Source organism: Sphaerodactylus townsendi, linkage group LG02 (genome assembly GCF_021028975.2).
Source record: "Sphaerodactylus townsendi isolate TG3544 linkage group LG02, MPM_Stown_v2.3, whole genome shotgun sequence".
NCBI classification, from domain to species: Eukaryota; Metazoa; Chordata; class Lepidosauria; order Squamata; family Sphaerodactylidae; genus Sphaerodactylus; species Sphaerodactylus townsendi.
The window spans coordinates 138,742,887-138,769,936 of NC_059426.1; the positions used below are offsets into that span (position 1 = coordinate 138,742,887).

Below are 27,050 nucleotides of genomic sequence, written 5' to 3' on the forward strand. Positions count from 1 at the left end.
ACTGAACATGAGTCAACAGTGTGATGTGGCAGCCAAGAAAGCCAATGCAATTCTGGGATACATCAATAAGAGTATAGTGTCTAGATCAAGTGCCACTTTATTCTGCATTGATCAGACCTGCTCTGGAATGCCATGTCTAGTTCTAGGCACCATAATTAAAGAACAATATTTACAAACTGGAAAGGGTCCAGAGGAGGATGACCAAATGGTGAAAGGTCTGGATTGCATGCCCTATGAGTAATGACTTAGGGAGCTAGGTATGTTTAGTCTGGAGAAGACAAGGTTAAGGGGTGACATAATAGCCATGTTTAAATATTTGAAGGAATGTCATGTTGAAGATGGAGTAAGCTTGTTTTCTGCTGCTCCAAAGACTAGGACGAGGAGTGACAGATTCAAGGTGGAAGAAAAAAGATTTCACCTAAACATTAGGAAGAACTTCCTGACAGTAAGGGCTGCTTGGCAGTGGAATACAATGCCTTAGAACAGTGGTTCTCGACCTGGGGGTCGGGACCCCTTTGGAGGTCGAACGACCCTTTCACAGGGGTTGCCTAAGACTCTCTGCATTAGTGTTCTCCATCTGTAAAATGGATAAATGTTAGTGTTGGGGGTCACCACAACATGAGGAACTGTATTAAAAGGTCACGGCATTAGGAAGGTTGAGAACCACTGCCTTAGAGGGTGGTGGAGTCTTGTTCGTTGGAGGTTTTTAAACAGAGGCTGGAAGGCCATCTGTCAGGAGAGCTTTGATGGTGTATTCCTGCATGGAAGGGGGTTGGACTTGATGGGCCTTAAGGTCTCTTCCAACTCTATGATTCTATGAATCCAATGATGGGAAAATGGGTTATATTAATGTAGCAAATATGCCTGTGTAAACTAGGTGAAAGGGCAACGTAATGGCAAATAAGTTTCAGTGTAAAAATGTAAAGTGATGTATATCCCCCCTCCACATATACACTGATGGAAACTGAACTGATGAGTATTAGCTAGAAAAGAGGCCATGATAAGCACGTTAATTAAAACATTTATTAACTGTGCAGCAGCAACAAAAAAGGCAAATTCTGTATCTGGGAATATTAGGGTTAAGACTAAAACTTCAGCATTGTAAGGCTTGTATTTGCATTCAGGTTACATTTAGTACATGGTGTACAGTTTTAGTTGTCTCCCCAGAAAAATGATATTGCGAAACAGCAAGATATGCTGAAAAGGGCAGATGCAGTGATCAAAGGATTGGAGCGCCTTCCCTATGAAGAAAGGTTAAAGCCCTTGGGGATTTATAATTTATAAACAAGAGTCTTGAGCTATATGCCTTTGTTTTATAAGGACCTGCTAGAGCAGCTCACATTTTTTCCTCCCAAATTTGTAATATTGATTGGAAGGTGAGCGTCTTTGTGTGTCCCAATGAAATTGGCAGTAGATTCAGGAAAAACTAAAGGAAAGTCCTTCTCAACATAAAACATAATTTTAATATTGGGTTTATTGCCATACGATATGCTAATGGCCAGTGGTTAGGCAGCTTTAAAAGAGAATTTTACAGATTCATGAAGGTCATCAATAGATATTGACCATGACAGATTGAGTCTCCTAAATTCACAGGCAATATTGCTCTGCATGTTATTTGCAGGGGGTCTGTGAGTGGCAAGCATTAAGAAAATACTGTTGCTGCCATGCCTACCTACGGGATGGAAACGTCTTGCTTGCCGCAGATGAAAAGTCTGAATATAGACCCTTGGGCTGTCCTTGAGGCCATTTAAATGGTTATGATTATAAGCCAATCGTAGCATCTAAGGAGACTGGACTCAACATTTTAGTATAAGTCTTAGTAGATGTTCCTGCCACTCGATGAGAGTCTATATCTTTTTCTTTCCCCTCCCAGTTTTCCCTCCCTAACTTCATGCCGCCGTCACCCTAAAAGACTACATGTCCCGGGATGCTGCGCGCGGCCAAAAGCCCAGCCACGCAGAGCCCCGACTGGTGAGCCCACCCAGTCGGCGTAGCCTCCACCAATGAGCAGCCAAGAGGGGGGTTAGGTTGTGCGGGGTTCGGGAGGATGGCGGGGTTTCGTTGAGGCGGGGCTTTGGACGCGTTGGCTCGCGTAGGTGGCCGTTGTGGTCTCCCGCGGCGGTCGCCGGTGTCTGGGCGGGAGCAATGCCGGTCCATTCCCGGGAGAAGAAAGAGAACAACCATGATGAGATGGAGGTGGACTATGGGGAAAACGAGGGCAGCAGCTCCGAGGAGGAGGAGTCCGAGAGCTCGTCCGTGTCCGAGGAGGGGGACAGCTCAGGTGCTCTTGGGGTCCGCGTGGGGTCGGGTGATGTGGGGAGAAAGACGCAGACCAGATCTATCTTGCTCCTTTCTTCCAGCTCCTGCGTCCCTTTATTCTCCCCCTTTCAGTAGTTCCTCCCAGACTTCATCCTGGGGGTGGGTGCCTATAACCAGAAACGTGAGGTTTGGGGGAGGGGGGGGGGGTCGAAGCATGAGAGAATGAGAGAGAGTCTTTCCAAACCTATCCTAAAATATGGTCATAGAGACTGCTAAGGGAGCTCCTCCTGCCCGCACAGCTTCCCCGCCCTCTTCTTGCCGCCGAGGTCCCCGCCCCCTTGCTTGCAAGCTGACCAGGAGAGTAGGGGAAGAAACTCTTCTTCCACTGTCAAGTCTGGAATAGAGTCACTTCTGGGTCACTATCGTATGTGCAATACTACAGTTAGTCTTGGCATCTCAATCCTTTGCTGAGTTAAGGCAATGATTTCAATGGGTTTAGACTGGAGTGGCAGCATGGAATTACTCAGAATACATTTTCTGTCATTAACTGTTTTATGCAAACTGAGAATAAAGGGGAAGGCAGATCAGCCCCTTTTCTCATGGGGTTTGCTCTGAGACAACCACCTGAGGGGGCTGCTGTCCTTGGATACCTTTAGGAGGCACTGCAGGACTGCTCTGTTTGCCAGAGCTTTTAATGGAGTGCAGGCAGAATAACTCTTCTCCCTGTAAGTTTGCCCTCAATAGGATAGGCTTCTCTCTCTCTCTGTGTTAAATGCTTTCAAGTCTCTTCTGACCCATGGTGACTCTATGAATTAATTCCCTCCAAAATGGCCTGTCATTAACAGCTTTCCTTAGGTCTTGCAAACTGAGGGTCATCCATGGCTTTCTTTATATAATCAATCATAGAATCATAGAGTTGGAAGAGACCCCAAGGGCCGTCAAGTCCAACCCCCATGCAATGCAGGAACACACAATCAAAGCACTCCAGATTCCTCTCATGTTAGATCCTCTGTTCATGTTGCCTTCAACTTTTCTTAGCCTTATTGTCTTTTCCAGTGACTCTTGTCTTTTCATTATGTCACCAAAGTATGACAGTCTCAATTCAGTCATTTTAGCCTGTAGAGACAACTGAGGCTTCCATCTCTATCTTAGGAATCCACCTTCTATTTGCGGTATGGTATTTGATACTCTCTTCAAGCAGCACATGTTAAAGAAATCTGCTTTCTTTCTGCCATCTTTCTTCATTGTCCAGCTTTCATACCTATACATATAGGGAACACTATGACATGAATTAGTTTGATCTTGGTTGCCAGTGATACATTTTTACACTTAAGAGTCTGTTTTAGCTCCTTCATGCCTGCCCTTCCTAGTCTTAATCTCCTTCTGATTTCTTGGTTGCAGTCTCCCATTTGGTTTATGATGGAGCCAAGTCTTCAGCAATTTCAATTTCCTCGTTGTCCACCATAAAGCTGAGTAACTCTCCAGTAGTCATTATGTTTGTGTTCTTGATGTTCAGCTGTTCTTGATGTTCAGTCCTGGTTTGGTGCTTTCTCCTTTAACTTTCAGCACATCAAAACAGTCAGATACTGTGGAACACTAAATTCTTTTAAAACCAGCCATTAGTTTTTCATGATCCACATAGTCCAACACCTTCCTGTTATCAATGAAATACAAGCTGATTTTCTTCTGAAATTCTCTCGCATGAAATTCTCCCGCATTTGCAACATGATCTTTACCACCTCTTCCTTTCTCATTCTCAAGGATTTCTCATTCCATAAACGGTAACTGTTGTAAGATTTTGAGCATCAATTTACTCATGTGAGAAATTGATGCAATGGTTTGATAGTTGCTGCAATCTTTGACATCTCCTTTTTTGGGAATTGGAATGTATATTGTTTCCAGTCTGTGGACTATTGTTTTGCTTTCCATATTTGTTGTCGTATTAAGATTTTGGTGAACTCAGTTTCTGCGGCTTGGAATACCTCTGTTGATATCCTGTCCACTCCTTGTGATTTGTTTCTTTCAGTTGGTCTCAGTGTTGGTTTCACTTCACTTTCTAAATCTGTAGGTTCTTCTTCAATAGTTTATTTGAAATAGGTACATTGAGGGTCATAGTCTGCTAAGAATGACTGAACCTTTTGCTCTGAAATTACTTGAGAAAAGATGGACCATTTGTTAAACATAGTACAATCAATTTTGTCCTCAGTTGAGACACATAAGAGCATTGCAAAAGGATATGTACCATGGAGTCCACTGACTGCAGGGGCCAGGGACATAGCTTGTCTGAAAAAAGAATCCTTAGCAGCTGACCCAGCAAAACCATTGAAAAAGAGCTATTAAATCTTGAGCTCATAAAGGCTCTACATAACTTTATACTATTCAGGGAATCCAAATAGGAAAGAAGATTACTATTAGAGGGCCCAGGACAAGCGTCTCTTTGTTTCTATGCAAGTCACAGGAATGCTGCATTTAGATTCTGATTATATTTTTGTCTCATTTTACTTTTACTTCTCAGCTATCCTTAACAATTTTAAGAATTTCATCAGTCATCCATTGAGGCTTTTCATTTCTTTTGGCTACATGAATAATCTTTGAACATTCTTTCTAGATAATATCTCTGGTTTCAGCCCATAGTTCTTCTAGTTCACTTGAACTTAGTAATGCAAATCTGTTCTTTACATAGTCCTTAAACTCTTTAGGAATGTTGTTTAGATAGCATTAGCATTATGGTACTACTAGCACTAAAACCCATTTTAAATTAAAATAAAATGGGCTCAGGGAGGGAAGGGGACCCCCTCCTCCTTCCCTTCAGGAGAGCAGTCCATATTGTTTGGGGTGGGAGAGGCTCCTGGGTTGGGGGAAGGTGGCTGAGGAACGGGATGGAATGTTTGGGTCCTGCACACCCATTGGCTAGGGGTTCATCGTAAGACATTCTATCCCTTAGGCAATTATGTATAAGAATGAATATTTAGTGTTTTTCTTCTGCTTTATTATAATTTTCAATATTAGCAGTTCATGGTCTGTACTACAATGAGCTCCTGGTCTTGTTTTAGTAGAGAGAGTAGAGTTTTTCCAGCTTCTGCTTCCTATTAAGTAATCTGTTTGATTTCTGTATTGGCCATATGGTGGTCCACATGTATAGCCATCCACTTAGTTGCCTGAAAAATATGTTTGCATTGAGCAAGTTGTTGTCATCAAGAATTCTGTGTTGTCCTCCTGCATCATTTTGTGCTCCTAGCCCAAATCTTCTAACAATATTTGATGTTCTTTGTTCCCTACTTTTACATTCTAGTCGCCCATGATTATCAGCACATCTTATTTAGGTGTGTGATCAATTTTTGCCTGTACAGTTACATAAAAGCTTTCAATTTTAAACTCTAAACAGCTTGCAACCACTAGTTTACTTTGAAGAATGTCTACTGTTTTCTTCTCATCCAACAAACCCATTTTGTATGCCCCTTCCAGCTTCCTGACATGTTTCTGTTTTCGGATGCAGTGTAGAAGCTCCACTTGCCTGGGGGAAAGGTCAGAATGCCACCTCTCAGCTGAAATTTTGGGTTTTATCCCAGAGCAGGGGTCGGCAACCTTTACCACCCAAAGAGCCATTTGGACCCATTTTCCATGGCCCCAAAGATCTACTGAGCCGGAGAGGCAGCTCCACTCACCTTTCCTTCCAGCACTGGGAGGCGGCAGCCGCCTGCTCCATGAGGCAGAGGGGAGATGGCGGCTGTGGCCTATCTGGTGCCGTTGCCTCTCGCGTTGCGGGAGGCATCGGCTCCGGGCAGGGAAACCCCCTCTGCCCAATGGAGCAGGCAGCCACCTGCACTGTGGGGCAGAGGGGGGATGGCGGCTGCGGAGATGGCAGAGGGGAGATGGCGGCTGCTCTAGAGGGACATGCCCACACTACCCTCCGACCTCCAGGGGTCTGAGGGCAGCATGGGCATGTCCCTCCAGCCCTCCAGAGCAACGCTGGGAGGAGAGGTGAATGGAGGGGACGCAAAAAGCGGCGCCCTCACGCATGGAGCCACCTCCGGTTCAGCCCCTCCACTCACCTTTCCTTCCAGCGCTGCTCTAGAGGGCTGAAGAGGCACGCCCATGCTACCCTCCGATTTCCAGGCCACATGGAGCCACAATATAAGGCTGAAAGAGCCGCATGTGGCTCCGGAGCCACAGGTTACAGACCCCTGTCCTAGAGTAACCCAAAGAACAGCTGAAAGGTAGTGTTTTCACCTCCCCATAACCGTTGTGTGAGCTTTAATAAAGTTGGATGATAACCACAGGTCAATCCACTTAGCTCCAGTCAGGATCCATTATGGCTCCTCTTGCTGGTTATTATTCACCACTGCTATAAGTGCTTCATGCTACATATATTTTAACCTATAATGTTTTTATAGCGTGTTGGGCCTGTAGATTTCTTTATAGCCTTTTTGATATGGATTTAAGTGTAAGATGTCCCAAGGACTTTTTGGTTAAGGATTGGTGCAAGAATACTTTAAATAACTCAAGTTACCAGCCCAGCAGGGGCATGACTGACAGTCTTGATTAAGATATAGCTAGCCCAAAGGCCTCTCATGTGGAGCAGTTATGACCTGGTTTTTTGAACTCTGAACTTGGTCTGTTGTTGCCTTTGGGCCTGGTAATAGTTATATTGTCTCCATGAATTGAAAGCTGAGGAATGACTTCTTCCTCAAAGCTATTTTGTTTTAGGCCCATTCAGTACTTAAAGAATGTACTTTGGTTACATGCTCATACCTGTACACTTTCATTAGTATGACAAGCAAGAGTGTAAAATGTGTACATGGAGATGTTTTTGTCTTGTTTATATGTGATTTTTAAGGAACATAGAACTGTTTCAAATGACCAGGTAAACGGTATTTGGGGGAGGGAACCTTTCATTTCAGAGTTCTAGAACAGTTCCCTGTTCAAATTCTTATTTTTCTAGTAAATGACTGCTTTTTGTTTCTGGACTAAGGAAACAGTAAAGCTTTTGTTCATTCCTAATATGTGATAATGGATGGCAGTTTTGACAGCAGTGCACTGACTTTTGGGAATGCATTCAGTGCTTAGTTACTAGTTTACAAACAATGAAAGATGTTTTTATCTTTCAAAGAAAATTCTGGAGGATTTTCTGGAGTGTGCTTCATAGTGGGTATTTCAAAAGTGCTAGCATAGTGGAGTGACAGAGAGTGGGACTTGTGAGCCAGAAAAATTTAAACTGACATATCAGTCAGTAAGTGCTCTGAAGGTATTGCCCAAAACTACCGCCTGTCATTCTCAGGTTCCCCTGTCCGTCCCCCCCCCCCCCCCGGGGGGTAATAGAAATGTGTGTTTGAATATTGTGAAGATTTCAGAGATGAATTAACAGCCAAAGCATAAATTAGTTGCCTTATTAGATTATTGGTCCATCAAAGTCAGTATTGTCTACTGAGTATGGCAGTGGCTCTGCAGGGTCTTAGAAGCTTTTGATATCACCAGCTAGTTGACCATTTTAATGTGAGTTGATGGGACCTTCTACATATAAAGCTGATTCTTTATCACTGATTATTGCCTCACCTCAAATGATTAAATATCAGGTCCCCTTTAAAACGAATATTGTGTGCATGGATCCAGTATGCAGCAGGGACAGAATGGTGTGGAGAGGAAGTTCTTGCTAGTGGAAAGGACTCTTGAAGTATGCTGGGAAATCTTACCTTTAAAAAAATCGCTTTTTGCCTTGGTCCTTTTCTTCTTTGGAAATCAGGTGTAAAGAAGGGGGTCCGTGAGAATTCTTGGAGGAAAGGAAATCCCATCCTGCTTTCTAACTTGTACTTTTTCCTGTCATAACCTTTTCTATCCCTACCATTCTTGGTTTCTCCACTTGGCTGCTCCTTATTTACTTTTTTAAAAAAATGTCATGTAATGTTGATTGTGATCTTGGGTGACTCTTTGCGGGGTGAGTTGTGCTCCTGGTTTCATTGCTTGCATTGCTTCATTGGGTGAAGGGTCTACAAGTCTGAGGGTTATCACTTCAGATCTTGGTATTTACAGCTTTTAAAAATATAGCTGCTATTTAAGATTCTTGTTCAAACCCTGGGCTCCTTTCCTCCCTCCATTTGTACAGTCATCTCCCCATTCTGTACCTGACCCCATTGTCCTTTTTAAAAATCTGCACTCTGAGGCCATGTTCGCAATTAGATACGAAAGTTAGTATAAAGTGGAGGAGCAAACTACGCAAGCTAGAAGCTTTTATTATACAGCCTGGTATGTATTATACTTGCCCATACATTCTGATAGTTCCACATCATAACATACAAGAATCCAGTTCCTCAGGTGAGCAAAATGCAAATAATAAAAGTAATTATTTCAGGTAGGACTAGTCATACTTCTGTTAAAGGTAAGACTTCCAGATACTCAAACAATTGTAGTGAAATTTGAGATTACCTACCCCATTAGTGATGTACAGTTGATGCAATGACAATTTTGTGAAGTAGTCTATCATAGACAATGACATATTTGGTGGTGCTGGTAAATATACTTGCTGCACTATTCTGCTGGCCTGTGTGGAATCATGTTGCTTTTACGAGGAGCTGAACAGGATAAAGCATTCTGCCATGGCAGTTTGCACGTGCATGCCTCATTCTGCTGTCCTTGCAAAGGAGCAACATATCTTTCATTAGCCCAAGGTACACCTACAAGATAAAACTGTCGCACGCTAGCCAAGCTCATATAAGCTGTTTGCTAAGTTTAAAGAAGAGGCTGTTCTACTATATTCAAGTTGTGTTGTGTTTTCAACTTTATGTTTATTACTTCAGATCTTATATCTAGTTCATTTTTTATCCCACCTTTCCTTTAGTGAGTTCAGAATAGCATATAGGATTGTCTTTCTCGTAGCAACCTGTGAGGTAAGTTTTAGGCTGAAAAAGAGTGATTAGCCCAAGACCTCTCCATGAGCTTCAGGGCTGTTTGGAGACTTGAATCTGCTCTCCCAGGTCTTTGATTCAACAGTTTAATACTTACAACACACTTGTAATCCTTGTCAGAGAATACCTGAAAATGTTAATAGAGTTGTCTGTAAGATGCAGAATATATTTGAACAACATTATAATGAACTGAAAGCTATCATTTTGGCTGTGAGTGTTTTCCAGTAGCTTAAGGAGACGGAAAAAACTTCTGAATTGAGAGTGCTAACAAGTGGCTTCATTTGGGTGAACCGTTTCTTCCCTTGATGCTAAGTTCTGTGAAACAGATTGGATGAAAAGAACCAGTTCTAATGCAGTCTTAATTCTCTTCTCAGAAATGGATGATGAAGATTGTGAAAGGAGAAGAATGGAGTGTTTAGATGAGATGTCCAATCTTGAAAAACAGTTTACAGATCTCAAAGATCAGTGAGTATTTATTTAGACCTCGTCTATCATATCTTTCCCCTGGAATAGCTCTCAAGGCAGCTTATAAAAGAATGTAAAATAGTAAAGAAATCCAATGGTAGTGGAAAGTGCCATCGAGTTGCAGCTGACTTACAGCAGCCCTGTAGGGTTTTCAAGGCAAGAGACATTCACAAGTGATTTGCTGTTGCTTGCCTCTGCAACATGATCCTGGACTTCCTTGGTAGCCGGGTCTAGATCTTTGTAGTGTCTGAGATCGGATGGGATGAGGCTACCCTGGGCCATCCAGGTCAGGGGAAAATAGCAAAAGAAAAAAGAAGAGTAAGAAACTGTAAATATGTCTAACTATAAATAATTATAAGACGCACGGACCAATGTGATGGAGTTTGCCTGAAACTTGAAAGATGGTAAAGATGGCACCAGTCACATTTGACTGCAGAGGAAGTCCTGTAACTGGGATGCCACCACAGAAAAGTCCCTGTGTTTTTGGTAGTTACTTGGTAGAGGCACCATGTGAAGAACCTCTGAATGAAATTCATATATAAATTTACCTAAGGAATTACAATTGAAGTCCCGTGTTCAGGTAATTCTGTGCATTTGTACCATCAAAGGAACCCCAAATATCCCACTTTTCTCCCTGACCAGCTCCAAAGCATTTTCTCTGTTCATTTTCTCTTCCTCTGCTTAATCTTCACAACCACAACCATGAGGGGGTGGGTTAGTCTTAAAGACTGTGATGGGCCCAAGTGTTTCCATAATGCAGCAGGGATTTGAACCCTCTTGTTCCAGGGGCTAGTTTGATACTAACAACTATGCCATTCCAGCCTTCAGTGTTTGAATTGTGTTGAGACAAATGAATGTGTGGTAAAGCTCATGCAAGGCTCAGTTATGGAATCATGTTTAGATATTTCTTAACTGCTCCAAGATTGAAGTACATATACAATTCCATGGAAACAGACATGAAACTTACTAATTTGTAGTCTTTTTAAACTGTACATAAAAAGCAGGCCTTTCCTTGACATTTCAGCTACTTGGGCCTAGGGTGGACATACAAAACTTCCATATTCTACATCCACTTCAGAACTGGTTGCTGTGACAAGCTATGACTCTTTAGGTTCTTAGACAAACAGATCTTTCTCATCACCAGCTATTTCAGATACTTTAGCAGGAGATGTCACAGATTGAAATTAGAACCATATACGTGCAAAGCATGTATGCTGTTGCTAAAAGGGCTGGAGGTTGAAGAGAACACTGGCATTTGGGTATGGTAGAGACAGGAGTGGTGGAGACAGAAACTTTAACAATGCATGAAAAGTTTAAAGTGCTTAGTTTTGCTGACAGAAATATTTAAAGGTTCGATTGGATAATTTTTAAGGTGATCTTCATTTTGGTCAAAAGACCAGACTTTTGCATTTCTCTGCTGCTCTTTTACCTTTGCTTTCCATCTGAGTCTTACACATCCCCTGCTAGTGTTAGTGTTGCTCCTGTTCTGCTCCAGAGTGCCGATTCTACAACTACCGTAACTGTAGTAAATCATGTAAATGAATTACTATTAAGTAGATTTGTCGCATAACACTTTGTGTGGATTTTGGCTATTAGAGGAAACTCCTAGATGAATCCTTCATCTTCAGCTGTGAAAGCTAAAATTGGAAAGCATGCTGAGAAGACAAATAAATTTAAATCACAAATTGGCCATTATTTGATGTACAGGTTAATATGTTTCAAGTTTTGTTTCATTGGAGTTGATAGGCTTAATAGTTTGTGACCACTGATGATTGGGTGAATGGATTCTTAGAAATGTTAATATGCAGTGTTCTCTGCATGTTTTTAATATAATGCACTCCATCTTCATTATGTTAAGACTTTACAAAGAGAGATTAAGCCAAGTGGATGCAAAACTGCAGGAGGTCATAGCAGGAAAGGCACCGGAGTACTTAGAACCACTGGCGGCTCTGCAAGAAAACATGCAAATCCGAACAAAAGTGGCAGGTAAGAGCATGAAGTGGTTGCTGTCGACTCATTTAGATATATCCTGCAGGGTCTGGGTAGAAGTAACATGTTGAGGAAAATACTAAAATCTGCTAGCCTTTAACTCTTGAATGTTTAACTCCCAATAAGGAGTTCTGTACCCTTTAGATGGATGGTGGTTCAGTTTGGAGCCCTTGTTATTTGCATAGTACAATATGAATCTTTTCAGTTCCTCTGAAGGCTGTGACACCACTCCTCTTAGTCTTGCAGCGACCTCAGTTCTGATGAAAACAGCAATTTTGTTGCTAAATTTGGGAGGAGTTTTTGTGGACTATTCATGTATGTAGTTTGGCTAGAAAATAATCTGTGATCATATGTGCACAATTGAAATTGACTTTGTCTGCTGTCTTGACTGAAATTAGCTTGTAAAATAAAATGTATGTATTTAGGTAAATAAATAAACCAATTTTTATGCCCCATTTCCCCCCTCCTCCATTTTATCCTTTGAACAATAACAACATGAAGCATGATTGGGCTGAGAGTAACTAGTCCGAGGTTACCAGGTGACCTTCCATAATAGAGTAGGGATTCAAACCTGAGTCTGCAACTTGTGTACTGTGGCATATGAATTCATGCATCAATTTTTTTCAACCCCTTTTTAAAAAAAATTAAATTCTGGAGTCCAGTGGGAAGGGGAACTTTTGAAGGGAAAGTTCTTCTGGACTGTGGCAAGGGTCTAGGAGTGCAGCAAATAGTTATCCTTTTCACAACTTTATGGGTTATTGTGACAAGCCTTTTTCCCTACTGAGGGGATGCACACAGCCTCATAAGATTTTTGGGATCTAGGTTTGTTTCGAACTATGAATCTTCTTCTCAGTTATCAGGTATTCTAAAGGTAGCTAGTGTATAGACTTTGGGTTCACTGCCAGGAGGTAAGTTTTGTGGTTCACAAATAATTTATGAGATCACTGAGTCAGGATTTGAATGTAAAACAGCTAAGAAAATATTTATTTACAGGTTGGTGTTAAAGAAACACACCAGCAGCACATGTTTCTAGGTAGACAAAGGAGAACACAGTTAAGGTACATACATTTAAATTGGTTATGACTTCAGAGAATACTTTCAGGCACAAACAGACTTTTACTGACTAGCCACAATGTTGGATCCTCTCTTACGCACAGGATTCCACCCAAACCCGCCTGCCCTTTCCCCAGAGTCAGACCAAATTGTGCAAGGTCTCCTCATCTCCAGAGGCAGGCCTAACAATCAGGCACTCTCTTCTCTTCCAGAGATAGAGCTAAACCGCTCTGCCACACTACCAGGCAGATCTAACCTTCACTCTGTCTGCTCTTTTTCCTGAGCTGATACTGCTCTCCTTGAGGCAGAACTTAAGTCCTCCTTCTCCAATGTTCCCTCCAGCATCTCTTCCCCCTCGTCAAAAATGATTGCATGTGGAACAGCACTCCTTTGGGCTCATCTGAGTGGTGATTATCCCCTTCAGGGACAGGACAGCCTCCTGTCAATTGTAGAAAAGTAAAACGTTGGAAACAGGGACTGCTTTTGAGAGAGGCATTGAAGATAGGTAGCAAATTGCATTATCCTGAGTCTCTTATATTTATATCCATGTGGACTGTGGCTATTAAGCAGTAATCCTTAAAATAATCTTAATTGAATGCAACTCTGTGTTTGGTGGACCAAGTTTAGCTTATTGCATATTGGCATGTGACATTACTGGAAATATACTGTTATGAATGTATCCAGTTCTGGGTTTGTACAAGAATTCGACTTTGCCAAATATGTAAAGATAGGTAATATTTTTCATACATTATATGGATAGCATAAATAGGAGTGTAATCAACTCTCAAGGAAGGTATGGCACCTTCTAAAACAGTAGAGCCCTTTCAGTTGAGTTTGGATGAAAACTTGATGGGGCATTGCACAAAGGAAAATGGGAGGCAAATTTGATTTTATTTTTTTTAAAAAAAACTTTTGTTTTTACTTTTTAGAATCATTCTTTTCCTTTTTTGGTAAGTTGAAGATGATCAAATGTTAGTGCTGGCCAAATTCAAAAGTGGATGCAACTGTTCTTGTAGTTGAGCAAATACAAACCTCTGCCCAGTTTCATTCTTGTTGGTTCCTTTGCTATTTTTACTGTTAGCTTTAGTTTAGACTGCCTCGCTGCTGTATTAGCTTATTTTTAGCGTCGTCGTTTAAATGGATGGCATGAGCTGTCTCAGAATTGTTAATTGAGAATGTGGGATATTAAGATTTTAAATGAAAATAAATTGGGAATGCTGTGGTCTGTGGGTGAAATGTGGTTGGTGAGCCGAACGGTTCCTATCCTTTTAAAAAGTTACACAAAACTGTTTGTTTGTAGGTATCTACAGAGAGCTCTGTTTAGAGTCTGTGAAAAACAAATACGAATGTGAAATTCAAGCTTCCCGTCAACACTGTGAGGTACTGTTTTCGTTGTGGAGAATTTTCATCCACCAGTAACCAATGGGATTTACTGTTGGGTAGCATGCATAGTTCTGATGAGTATTTATGAATATAGAATATCCACAAAAATGACACAGCAATGTTACTGTTTATTCATTTTTTTCAAGTGTAGACATACTTAGTAATCTTTTTAAGCAGACCTGTAAAGTTTGATTTTGAAATGAAGAAATCGTGTATTGAGTGGAAACACACATACTGAGCTGAATAACTCACAGCATACTGCCACAGCATACTGCCACGACGCTAACTGTACATGATCTTATGCAAGTGGTGATAGATTAGGTCACTTCTGTGCGATGCGGTTCACTGCGATGAAACCAGTCTTTAGACATGTTATGATAGCATGTCATGTAGCAGGTCAGAGACCTGAAGAATGCAGAACAGTAGGCATGCAGTCATCATTTTAGGCATACTGCAAGATTTGATCATACTTGATAGGCTTCTTGATTTTGAATGGCAAGTCCCAGATCTATGTCATATGCTGTCTTCGAAACTCTTCGAGTTTTAAAAGTGAGACCAGTGAGACTGGAAGTGGGGCTGGTTTTTGAGAAACAAGTGTTTAAAGTTTAAAGCCAGTTGCGGTGTCTTTAGGATTCTGGTGGTTTCTCCCAGGCCCAGTATTCTTGTTTGGTATTCACTCTGTGAATTATGTGATAACCCCACACTTCTTTATGTAGGATATTGGTTGCATGGCGTATTGATCCCCTGATCAGCATGGATCTGCAATCTTCTGTACCTTCTTTCCATGTCAGTCGTTTAGTTGTAGAAATGGTTTGGAGGGGTGACCAAGCAATATCCTACCATGCAAATCACAGGGTGATATCCGCAAAATCACACAGTGGCCAGAATGTACACAGTAGATTGTAGAATGGCAGGATGACACCACTTGGTAATGAGAAGATTGCTGGGCAGATTAACTGTCAGGATTGCCAAACTTGTAGTGATAAGTGAAACACCACATACACATGCAAACCACTTGGTGGAAAAGCAACATTAGAAAACCCCCTGCAGATGTGTTCTAATGCTCAAAATTGCACAGCAGGGGCAAATTTATAAACAGACATGCCACACTTCCTTTCAAAAAGTTACTGAGTACTGGATCTTATCTGTTAGTGTTTAGAATCTTTGTGTATTTAAGGGCTGTGATTTAAATGGACACCTGGAAATCTTGGTCTTCTACTTGTAAGATTAAGAAGTATGTGGCAATAGCATATGCAGGGTTGCTTCTTTATTGTGCACCTTTCCAGACTTTCTAAATTGTTGGCATTGGCCAAATCTTGTTAAATCAGGCTGAGTGAAGCAAAGAAATATTCCTGGAAGAGGGAATAACACTTTTTGACCCAGCTTTCTTTTTACACCATCCGCCAACTTGAAAGATATACAGCCTACAAAGAATCAAACTCTTTATTTACATGTGTTGTATTATCTTCAAGTATCTGGAAGCGTGACTGTTTTCTTTTTCCAGCTTGCCTCTTCTGCTCTGAACCCAGTGAAGGAATGTAGCTTATAAGTCAAGTTTCCACATAGAAAGCTATTGTTGCCTTGCATTGATATTGAACGTATGATCTAGTAGGAGATGCGTGCTTTTAGTGGCTAGTGTTTGACTACATTATTAACTTATATCTAGCAGCTTTTCCTTTCAGAGTGAAAAGCTCTTGCTGTATGATACAGTTCAAAGTGAACTAGAAGAGAAAATCAGACGACTTGAAGAAGACAGACATAGCATTGACATTACCTCAGGTAACTTAGAGCTGAAGAATCAGTCAGCTGTCTGGTGAATAGGAGGTGGGGTGTTTGTAAATATTTTAATGAACAACAGTATGCTTTAGAGCAAGGGTTTCAAACTCATTTATTATGAGGGCCAGATATGACATTAATGTGACTTGATCAAGCTGAACCCGGGGGAGAGTGGGGGCTTCTTCAGCTGCCCAGATCAGCACTGGGGGTGGGGAGGAAACTGGCTGTCTCAGCTGTCAAAGCCTGCAGCAGGCTCACCAGCCCAGCTCAGAAGCGAGTGAGTGGGTGTCTGGACTGGTGAGCCCACAGCGAGCTTGCCAGGTCAGATCAGAGGTGGGGGGAGGGGATTGCCCCAGCTGGCTCGTGGGCCTGATAAGCCCTCTCAAGAGACCATATCCGACCCCCAGGCCTCATGTTTGGCATCCCTGCTAGAGCTTATTTGAAGCGGTTCTGTTCAACACAAGAGGGTCAAAGCAAAAATAATGTGAGTGTAGACAGTATTTTGGAAATACTGTGTTTGTTCGACAATTTTGCTGCACAATAATAGAAAGTAAGCAGCATATACAAAATACTTTAATATTGACTCCTACTTTCTTCTTCCTGTTGTACCAATCTCTAATCCATGAGAGGACCTGTTCCATGCCTGGAAAATTTATTCCAGAGCCTTGCATAAAGGACTTCCCAGTAACCTTTTTTGGAAGTCTGAGTATATTGGATTAAAAGCTATGGAATACACACACATGCAGGTTCCATTCTTTACTACTTCTCCCTTCCCTCAGTGGTTACTGGAGATCTTCAAAATGTTGGTGTTGGAGTTTGCAGAACTCATAGGGACAAAAAGTCATGCAATTTAACAGGCTGCATTGAGGAGGTTCAAGCAGATTGATATTTTTTCCCATCCAAAGGCTTTTCTGTTGACTAATGAAGGGGAGATAAATGTTATCTAGTTCTTGCTCCTCGCTGTAATCCTTCCCCAGGCATGTCAAGTTTTTTTCATGCGAGTTTAGCAATCTCCAGCATCAGCATTTTAGAGGGCCTCAGAAAGGCTAGAGGAGTATGCATTCACTTCACAGGATACAAGCTATGTCTACCAGATTAACTTTATGTGCGTGCTTATTAGCAATCCAAAAGTTAGGTGAGACAGGTTTTCCCTTTAGAGAAGCAGTGAAAATGGATAAGCCATCGGTCATATTCCTCTATGTCCATGGTGGCGAACCTATGGCACTCCAGATGTTCATGGACTACAATTCCCATTAGCCCCTGCCAGCATGGTCAATGGGAATTGTAGTCCACAAACATCTGGAGTGCCATAGGTTTGCCACCACTGCTCTATGTGCTTAATAATTTTATCTTTTAAGAACTTTTCCCTAACATTTCACTCAGAATTGCCATTAGGGTGATTTGTCTGTATTCAACATCCCTCATGATAATTTTTAAAAAGTTTGTGTTGCTACTGTTGTCCTGCTCTCTGATAAGGAGGCCAAATTTAGTGACAAGTTGAATATTTTTGTTAGCTCAACAGTATCCTAGTTGAATCCCTTAAGGATCCTCAGCAGTATGTATCCAACCCCAGAGATTTGTTGCATTTATAATTTGTCCATTATCCTTAGAATTTTATCTGTCATCAATTCTGTTTGACCCAGTTCTTCAGCCACTCTTCCTGAAGGTAGCATGGACAGACAACCATCCATTGTTTCTGACAATAGAAACACACAAAGAATAAATTAGGTTTCTGAGCAATCTTCCTATCTTCTTTTAGTAACCCTTTCACCTCTTGGTTGTCAAAGTTCTCCACCTGTCTCTCCAGTTGATTTCTTGCTTCTGATACATTCAAATAAATTCTCATTATTTAGTTAATATCAGAGGCATAATTTATAATTATCAAATTCAATAAGTCAGTAGACTGCTGGCCAGATCACATAACATCTGTTCTAAAAGTTAATAACACCAGCCAACAGACATTACTGTTCCTAAATGAGCAGATGGCAAAATTGTTTGTGTGAATGTACAGCATTTTTTTTCTCCTAACCGAAATCACTTATTTGGATTCTCTAAGAAAAACAGTTTAACTGCAGCATTCTTTTGTTTTAACAGAATTATGGAACGATGAACTTCAGTCTAGGAAGAAAAGAAAAGATCCGTTTAGCCCAGACAAGAAAAAACCTGTTGTTGTATCAGATATCCTTTTCTCTCTTTTTTGTCTATTACTAACTAGCTGTGATATTCACTGAATTAAACAATGTGGCTGCACAATGACTCTCCACAAAAATATTAAGAAACTAAGGAGGTGGTTTGAAACAGAACAGAGCTGAAGACAGTGATTGAGAACTGTTAGCAGCCTTTTTACAGGGTCCTTAGAGGAAATGTACTTGCTGCAATTATTTGGTGGAGGATTTTATCTAATGTCTGATGTGTAGAGTTGCCAGCCGCCAGGCGGTGGCTGGAGATCTTCCACTATCGTAACTGATCGCCAGATGGCAGATCATTTCGCCTGGAGAAAATGGCCACTGTGGAAGGTGGACTCTATGGCATTATACTCTCCCCTCCCCAAACCCAACCTCCCCAGGCTCCATCCCCCAAATCTCCTGGTATTTCCCAACCTGGAGCTGGCAGCCCAATTAGTATGCTTATACTGCTAAAATGACTTTTATGAACTTGAAGGACTTTCACATGGGAAAGTACTGCAAGAAAGAGAACTTGAACGTGGTGTTCTGTCTTCTTGTTCAGTGGCATTCCTTGGGTTTTCTTCTTTCTGTAACAAGTTATGCCTCTGTTGGCTGCAGTTGAATCTGCATCCCAGTATGATTTTGGGGGGAAAATCCAGTTTGTTTTATGTGTAAAATTATGTTTGCCCTTCACTGTATTTAGTCCCTTTTAAAAAAATGGAGGGGAAAGTATTTTTTATTTTGATTTTAATTCAGCCCCTTTTTTCCAGTCCTAACTTTTTTCCTTTCCTTTTCAGTCCTATCTATATTATTGATTAAAAGTCTGAAGGTCAGAAACTTGAAAAAAAATTGGCTCCTGTAGTTCAGCTTGAGTCTGAATCTCACCTCATGTGAATTAATGACTGAGGTGAAAATTTATGGTCTCATCCTGTTAGGCAATCCTAAGCAAAGTGATCCCTTATAAGCCCCAGTGGCACAAATCTGCTTAGGACTTCACTGTTAATTTTGCAGGGCAAAATGAAATGTGAAAAACAATAGACTTGAGCATTCTTTAAGCCTGATTGAGCCCTACTTTGGTTGGGGAGGGTGGGATGTAAATTTAATAAATTAAATAAATAATACATTGTACCTTTCTTGTCCTCTGGAAGGGCAGTTGCAATCTGAGAGTTCCCCACCATCAATGCAACTCTCACTATTCTGTTTTTTTTTAATTGCTACTTTTGTGAGGTTTTCTTCTGTTTGCTTTTTTAATGTTATATGGCTTAAAGTTGCTTTCAGGGCTCTCATTGCAGAAGTGGAATTACATATATTAAACATATGCAGAGATATAAAACTCCATGCTTATGGCCCTTATCCACACTTATGGCCCACTTATTTAGAAGCTATCCTTTCCTCATAAAGTTTGTCTTCCTAGAAATTCAATTTGTAGTTGGTTATGAAATTACAGGATTCATTAACTTGGAGAAAAATTATCTGAAAAGGTGGCTTGGTCATTACATCAATATACATCAGTGCTTCAAAAGAAACCCTTACATTTGTAAATATATTTGGAAACTGGCTTAGCATTGCTTTAGATTTGGTTGTTTTATACCAAGCATACTTCACAGCTGTCTGCTAGGAACATGCAGGTTCTACATCTGGTCAGTATACTAGTTCTTTAACATATGAACGACCCTATATAGTATATATGCTTCAAGATCTTGACATACTTGAAGACTGGACAACAATAAGAAAGGTATGATCGAACGTCCTTATCCATGTGCATGCTGATGACTTAGGTTTTAAGCTGTTCGTTAGGGAGAAAAGTAGCGTGAATGTGGCAGCATGCCTTGAACAGGGATGATAGCCAGAAGGCTTTGTTGGCTGGTGGGAGGTATGTGAGCGAGATACTAGGGCTAGCAGGATGGAGCAACTGATGCCATAGTTGTAATACAGATTTAAATGTTTGCAATGTTATTCACATCTTATTTTTAACAAGCATGTTCAATATACTTAGTTGCATGAAAACAACAACATTTTTTTTACACTGTACAGCATCAAAGTGGTATAAAATACAGTTTGAGAATGGACAGCTCTGATGGTTCAATTGGTTTGCTCCATCTTTTACCTTTTTCCTCTAGCTGGATCTAAATTGCTTTTCCCACATTCTCAGTGAATATATTCTTGCAGTTGCCTTGAGTGTCAGTAAAAATGTCTTGGTGGTTCTATGGAAGATTTACACAGGCTGCTGTAACAAAAGGTGGTTCGTTCTCATGTTGAACAATACCCTGAGGCATAGTGTCCTGTTCAGCCCATAAAGAGCAGACATGACCAGCCAGAAAGGAAGCATTTGGGGTATGACCTTCACATAGCCCAGGATGCAAGGGTGAAGGGGAGTAGCACAAATTAGCTACATTTCACTGGACCCTGTAGCAGTAGAAACAATCAGGTACATGCAGGCATAAACTCAACAAAGGACTATGAATAAATGACAGCTTAAAACAGTATGTTATTATGTATAGTCGAAGGCTTTCACGGCCAGAATCACTGGGGTGTTGTGTGGTTTCTGGGTTGTATGGCCATGTTCTAGTAGCATTTTCTCTTGACATTTCGCCTGCATCTATGACTGGCATCTTCAGAGGATCCTCTGAAGATGCCAGCAACAGATGCAGGCGAAATGTCAGGAGAAAATGCTAATAGAACACAGCCATACAACCCAGAAACCACACAACACCCCAGTATGTTATTAACTGTCTGTGGCAGTACAGTAGTCTGTTGTCTCAAAGCATATATCTGAAGACTTCTTAAAATCTGTGCACTGGTTTTAGACTTAATTATAACTTTGTAATTAATTTTTGGTTTGCTCAAAACTCCTCAGAGACAAAACCTGCTTCAAAATTAGCTGGGCGGCATAGTTCTAGGATTCAAAACAAAAGCTTAAAGTGGGCAATTTCTGCTTGTTGAACTACTTGCCATTACTTTGGTGTAAAATGAGACTGAAGTCCTGTGGCCCCTTGAGAGACAAATTTATCCCAAAACCTTTCCTGGATCTGAGCTCACTTTTCTATATGATCTTGAGTCCTGATTCATGAAAGCTTCTGCCTCCCACACCCCAGATGTTTTCTGCTTGATGAGGGGAAAGCAGCTGTAGCCTTTCCCCACTACTGTTTTCATATTTATTTTATTTACCTGTGGAGTTGGTAGTCGCTCCACTGGATGGTTTGCAAATGCAAAAATGGCAAGGGAAAAGAAGAGGCCACAGCTGCTTTCTCCGTGCCCATTTTCGTCACCAAGAGAAAAGAGCTGGGGTGTATGTGGGAGATAGAAAATTCCCAATGCAAAATCGTCATATTCTTCCTGAACCAACATGAGGACTTCACAATGTGTAGACAAGCCCTTATCTATATATTTGTGAACTTAAATTTATGCTGGGACAGGAGTTATTGTGATGCTTCTCTTGACCAAAGCTAATTGATTTGCTGGAAGGATAACTTATTTGTCTTTCAGGCAATGGCTACCTTGGGACCACACAGAGTGAAAACAGAACGTAAGGACAACTTTCTGAACAATTGATTTACTCATTTGCTGCATATGACAGCCCTGGGGAGTTCTTGATTACGCACATTCCTGTGGGTGGTGAGGCACTAGCTTTTGCCTTTGATACGTCAGAAATATTTTCCCCCGCTATGGAGAGCCTCATATATATGTAAATGGAAGGATCTTTAGCAAGTAAGCCCCTAGAGGATGGGGCGGTATAAAAGTTTAATAAATAAATAAATAAATAAAATAAATAAATAAACTATAACAAAACCAATAAAATATCAGAATACGTGCTATTTAGATAACTAATTGGCATTTACAAGGTAGAAACTCGGCAGCCCAATACAAAGCCCTGGGCAGCCAGAGACAGTGCCACAAAACGCAAACCCCACCACCGGAAAGCCCTCCAAAGGGCTGAATGGACTTATGCCACCCAAAAGGGTAGCATAAATCCATGGACCAGGGCCATGGCATAACAGCTACAAATCTGGGGTGGAAGCTGATTAAAGTTGGCTTCACCCCTGGGGGCACCTCCACCACACCCCCTCTGCACCGGCAGGGTTGGCAGCAGTGCGAGAGTACTGATGCAGGGCTTAGTATTTGGGGAGAAGTCCTAGCATAGTGGAGCTTTTTGGTAATACTGAATTTTAAAGAAGTAATAGATTTTAATTTAAAGTCATTTTGGGAGTCAGTCTGGCTGAAACATGTGATAAATACATTAAGTTAATGATAGAAACCATATTGTCAATAGTTCTTAGGCCAGAATCAAGATCAGTCTGTTTTGATAACTGAATATCTTGAAATAAGATTAATTCTTTGCTTCTTGAGGAAGGCAAATATTGAAATCTTAAATTATTTTCTGCTCTGTTGTCATTATTTCTACTGATTCTTTCAGCCCCTGTCAAGTTGGAAAAACACCTCTACAGTGCAAGATCTGAAGAAGGAAGACTCTATTATAATGGGGAGTGGTATGGGCGTGGACAAACGATATGTATTGATAGGAAAGATGAATGCCCTACAAGGTAAAGATTAACATATATGGGATTCTTGACTAGTGGTCTATAATTTAAACTGGATTCTGACTTCTCTATGTGGTACATACAATTGTACTAGACTTACACATGAGGACTGTTGGAGGAAAAGGTTATAGAAAAGCCACAGGGGTTGTGTATAATGTTGTCACTCTTTCCTTTAGTGTGTGGTGTTATGCCACTTTCATCTCAAGCTTCTTGAACTGGGGGAAGGAGGGCTCCATCTCATTCACACCCAGCATCACCCATCTGTTTTGAGCACCGTGTAAAACCTAATGGACAGTTGCATGTAGGTCAGGACTACTGCAGGGCCTGCTGTTCACTGAACAATCTATGGCGGATTCCGCACGGGCCAAAACCAGCGGTGTGAAAACAGTGTAAACCCCTTTACACTGTTTTAAACTGTTTTCACACCACTGTTTTTGGTCCATGCGTAATCTGCCAAAGTAATTCCAGCATTTGTAGATATCTCTGACCCCTTTCTAAAAACATCTTTAAACAGCAGTGCTCTCCGAACTCGTTTTTATGTCTAGGCTGGTATAGAATTATGGAATACATACACACACATTTCTCAAATAGCCATTCTTCATCTTTCCATCTTTTTCTTGCAGATTCCATTTCTTTTCCTCCAGGAATTATTTTCACTAAACATCCCAAGTGAAGTTACACTCTGTTAAGGTCAGTGGACTTAAAAGGGTGTAACTCGCTTAGGATTTGCCTGAAAGTGCTTAGGCTGTTCTAGACAAAATTTTACTAGGTGCATAGGAAGGTTGTCGAAAGGTATTGCTGCAGTGGAGCAGTGTGGGTTAATGTTGTAGCTGCTGCAGTTGCTGTGCTGCCTTAAGCTGTATAGCAGGTGTGGACACAGCCATTGCATAGCTCAAAATGGATTGCGGTCCATTAATTTGTCAATTAACTGAGGTAAGGGAGTGTATGTCAGCAATAAGATGCTAGCAGTGTTAAATTTTTTAGTAATGACAATTGTATAGGCAAAATACTGAAAGCCAAGCTGTCATCCCAATAAGTGCGAGTGCTTCAGCAAGGTGTGGGGAGATCTTTTAAGTGCCAAAATGTAACAGCATAGAAATACTGTGATCCAGAAAAAGGATTGTAGGATTCCCTGAAACATAGTCTCCAGTTGACAATTATAAGACCATAATGGACTTGGGTCAAGAGGACAAGAGCATGTACTTGCATGTAATTTATACAGATAAAATGATGCAATGATTCCTTAGAGTCTGAGCATTAATATGTCGAGAGCTATTCAGTTGCAAGTAAAGCAGAAAAGTATGTAATACACATTTTAATGCAATCTTTGAAAATATATATTTTTTAAAAAACCTGGAGAGAGTGGAAAGTCTGAACAAGGCTGGGGAAGCTTTCCCGAGCGTCATGTGGACAGTTCCAATTTTGGGACAGTTCCAATGAACATGGAGTTAACTGTGATGTGTGTAAAAACCCATGAGATTGAAATAGTTTTTATTGTGGAATTGCTGCTGGTGAGCAGCACTCCTGGCTTAACCTGCCTATAAGAATGCAGCCGTGGTTTCTCATTGCCAGTCACTCACACTGTTGCTGAACCTGTACAATATGGCAATTTTTTTTTATTTCCTTAACAGAAAGGGAGCTGTTAAGAGATGTGAATGCTTTGTAAACATATGCAGCTATGTTTAGTGTATTTCCCAGTATCACTGTTCCAGTATTCTATTAACTATCCTTAATTTAATGAGGTACTTGTTAAAATGTTAGTGTGTTCTGTTACCAGTAATTACTGTAGTGTTTAGAAATGGCAATGTGGTTTTGGGTGATTCTTTAGTTTTATATGGACACTAATGTGCTCCTGATTTTTATCCTCACTTTTTTCAGTGCCATAATTACAACAATTAACCATGATGAAGTGTGGTTTAAGAGGCCTGATGGAAGCAAATCCAAACTATATATTTCTCAGCTACAGAAAGGAAAATATTCAATCAAACATAATCACAACTGACCATTAAACTAACCAGACAGTGTTACCCTGCTTGATGTGCCATGAAATGACAGATGTATTTACTGTATGTTCTCATTTATTTTTGTGGCAGTATCTGTGTATTTGTAGTAGTGTAAGTAATCTTCATACAGATGTCTGGAAATAAGTGACATATAATCATGCTGACCTCTCATGTGGGTCCAGAGCCTGAGATGGGAAACAGTAACCTTTGGAAAGTCTGAGAATATTGATGACTGCTGTCTTTACAAGTAACATTGCACACGTGGGATTGCGGGTGGGGGGTGGGAATGCACAGCTGTGTGTGTCTTTGAAGCGTCTCCCGTAGCTGCTCACACAGTTGAATGGGAGAGCTAATTTTAAGCTTTCTTGTTGAGCTGAATGGGAAGTTGCAGTAGAAAGTCTTCTCCCAGATGTGTGTTTAGTTCTCCACTGCGTACACACACCGGTTTCTAGGATTGCTGGCTATAAGTATTTGTAGAACATGAAAAAAGTGGTGTTATATCATTTTTTTAAAATGGTGTGTTGAATGTGAAGTTTATTGCTACATGTTAACAACCCGTTTTGTATTTTACAGAACTCGTCATGCTTGTCTTATAAAGATGTGTTAGATCGCACAAATGTTACTTTAATGTAGTCTAATGGGATGGTATTCTTAGGTGCGCAGCTGAAAAAAGGGAGACCTGAAACAATTGTGGCACTGTTACCTAAGTAAACCATTACTAATTTTGGTTAATAACAAAAAGACCATCATTTAATGTGTAGGGGTGGATCTTCCCTAGGCTGGCACCTGGAAAGACATTGTGTCTACTTCTTCCTTTCCTTCTAGCTTCAAGCTAGGAGTTTGTAAGAAACAATTGTTGGAAAGTAGATTATGTTGTTTTTGCTAGTATTAAGCCCCCTCCATCGCCATCCCCAGTTGTGCCTCTTCAGTACCTGGCAAAACATTAACCAAAAGTGTTGCTAAACATTTTGTCCACCCTGTAACCAAAAGAAATTTAATTCTTTGAAATTATGTATAGGGAAAAATCATGCTATTCACTACCTATACAAAATCTTTTGTGTCAGCTACTCCAACAGAGTTGCAGTTCAAAAGCTAGGATCTCTGGTTTTTCTGTAGATGTTTCAGTCATGTAGAAAGGATTCGGGGAGGGCAGAGGGGAACGTTACTTCGAGGTTTATGTGCACTTTATTATCCATTAAGATGCATCTTTGAAGAAAGCCTGCACCTGATGGAACAGACTGCCAAAAGAGTGTTTACGTTCTAGATTGGATCACTAAATCTGGAATCCTAGGAGTCCTAGCATGCATCCTCATCAGAAAGTTTGGATTGAAATCCAAGTGCGTTAAAAATAATTGGATTCTCAAGGCAGACACTAGTAATCCTAACCCCATACTCAGCTATCTACTGCAGTGGGTATAAATGGGTCCATTGTAAAGAAAAGTGGTATTCACTTTGAAAAAGTGGAATTTCACTTTGAAAGTAGTATTCTTTGGAACAGTTTAAGTTGGTATTTTGAGATATGCTATTCTACCTGCAGGCGTACAGTTCATTAGCTCATCGCCATGCTGAATTGAAAAAGATCTTGAAGGTGCGCAGCATTAAGGGATTCAATCCTAACAATTTTCTGTCTTTGCTAGCTGAGTAGCAGGAGCTTGCCTCTGCTCAGAGGAGGCTTTGTAATACTTTGGGATTTTTGAATGAAGGATTTTAAGTTGTTTTGCCTTCAGAAATGTGCAGATGGAAGTGCAGCTGAGCTGTGCCATCCATATGTACTGTGCATGGTCTACATTGAAGTCCAGAGTTGGGTCCAAGAGTAGCGTTGTTGTCATTAAGTGGCAGCCCACTGCTCTTTATAAAGAACAACTTATGTGCTTGTGTTACCCCACTTCAGAGAGGTAGTGAATGACACATCCCGGTGTGTCAAGGAACTGTGGTGTCTTTCTAACCAGTGTCACTGTTCCCAGTTATTGCAGCTCAGGATAAAATCTGTATCTTCTAACACAATATATTACATTTCTGTTTGTGTGACTGTATTTGCTGGTTTGGGGGAAACTGTCCATCTAGAGCAGCACTCTCTGTTGTTACTCTGCATGTCACTCATAATAGCCAAACTGTACATAAAGTAATCATGACAGGTGACAAAATCAATTGTATGTACACAGTTTGATAAAGCCTTTTTTGTAACGGAATATTTGTATTTTTTAACCTAGCATATAAATAAATGACCTGTCATGGAGAATCCAAATAGCTGTCCATAGTGTGTGTGGTTTCTGTGACATAATCATAGAATAAATAAAATCTTGTTCTATGGCTCCAAAAATGCAAGTAATGGGCCTTAACATCTCCAATGTAAATAATAGAGAAAAAATAGGTTACTAAGGCAAGAAGAGTTTCCAGGAATGATATTTTGGCCACTTTCTAAAGTTCAGAAACAGAAGACGTCAGCCCCCTTGGACATTAGTACTCCTATTCTTCCTGAGCAAAGGGGATCTTTTGGCCTGGAAAAATATTTTACTTCTC

At 40.8% G+C, this 27,050-nt stretch overlaps 1 protein-coding gene across 2 annotated transcripts; it reads left to right on the plus strand.

The window, feature by feature from the left end:
- The first annotated feature begins 2,039 nt into the window (after positions 1-2,039).
- Positions 2,040-26,777, plus strand: BRMS1L (BRMS1 like transcriptional repressor). 2 transcript variants are annotated; one of them, XM_048485700.1, is made up of 11 exons: positions 2,040-2,281; positions 9,533-9,623; positions 11,482-11,609; positions 13,966-14,045; positions 15,731-15,827; positions 17,919-18,002; positions 19,660-19,724; positions 21,476-21,515; positions 22,404-22,530; positions 23,151-23,217; positions 24,406-24,531. In XM_048485700.1, the coding sequence occupies exons 1-10, from the start codon at positions 2,146-2,148 to the stop codon at positions 23,185-23,187; spliced, it is 885 nt and encodes a 294-aa protein (XP_048341657.1). In that variant the 5' UTR covers positions 2,040-2,145; the 3' UTR covers positions 23,188-23,217; positions 24,406-24,531. The 2 variants fall into 2 exon arrangements, with proteins under 2 accessions (XP_048341657.1, XP_048341656.1); XM_048485699.1 differs by lacking the exon at positions 23,151-23,217 and having other exon boundaries at positions 24,406-26,777.
- The last annotated feature ends 273 nt before the right edge of the window (positions 26,778-27,050 follow it).

Coding starts and splice junctions, on each gene's coding strand:
- BRMS1L (XM_048485699.1), top strand. CDS start 2,146: ATGCCGGTCCATTCCCGGGAGAAGAAAGAGAACAACCATGATGAGATG. Junction 18,003..19,659: donor AAAACCTGTTGTTGTATCAG/ATATCCTTTTCT, acceptor TAACATATGAAC/GACCCTATATAGTATATATG. Junction 19,725..21,475: donor ACTGGACAACAATAAGAAAG/GTATGATCGAAC, acceptor TTTGTCTTTCAG/GCAATGGCTACCTTGGGACC.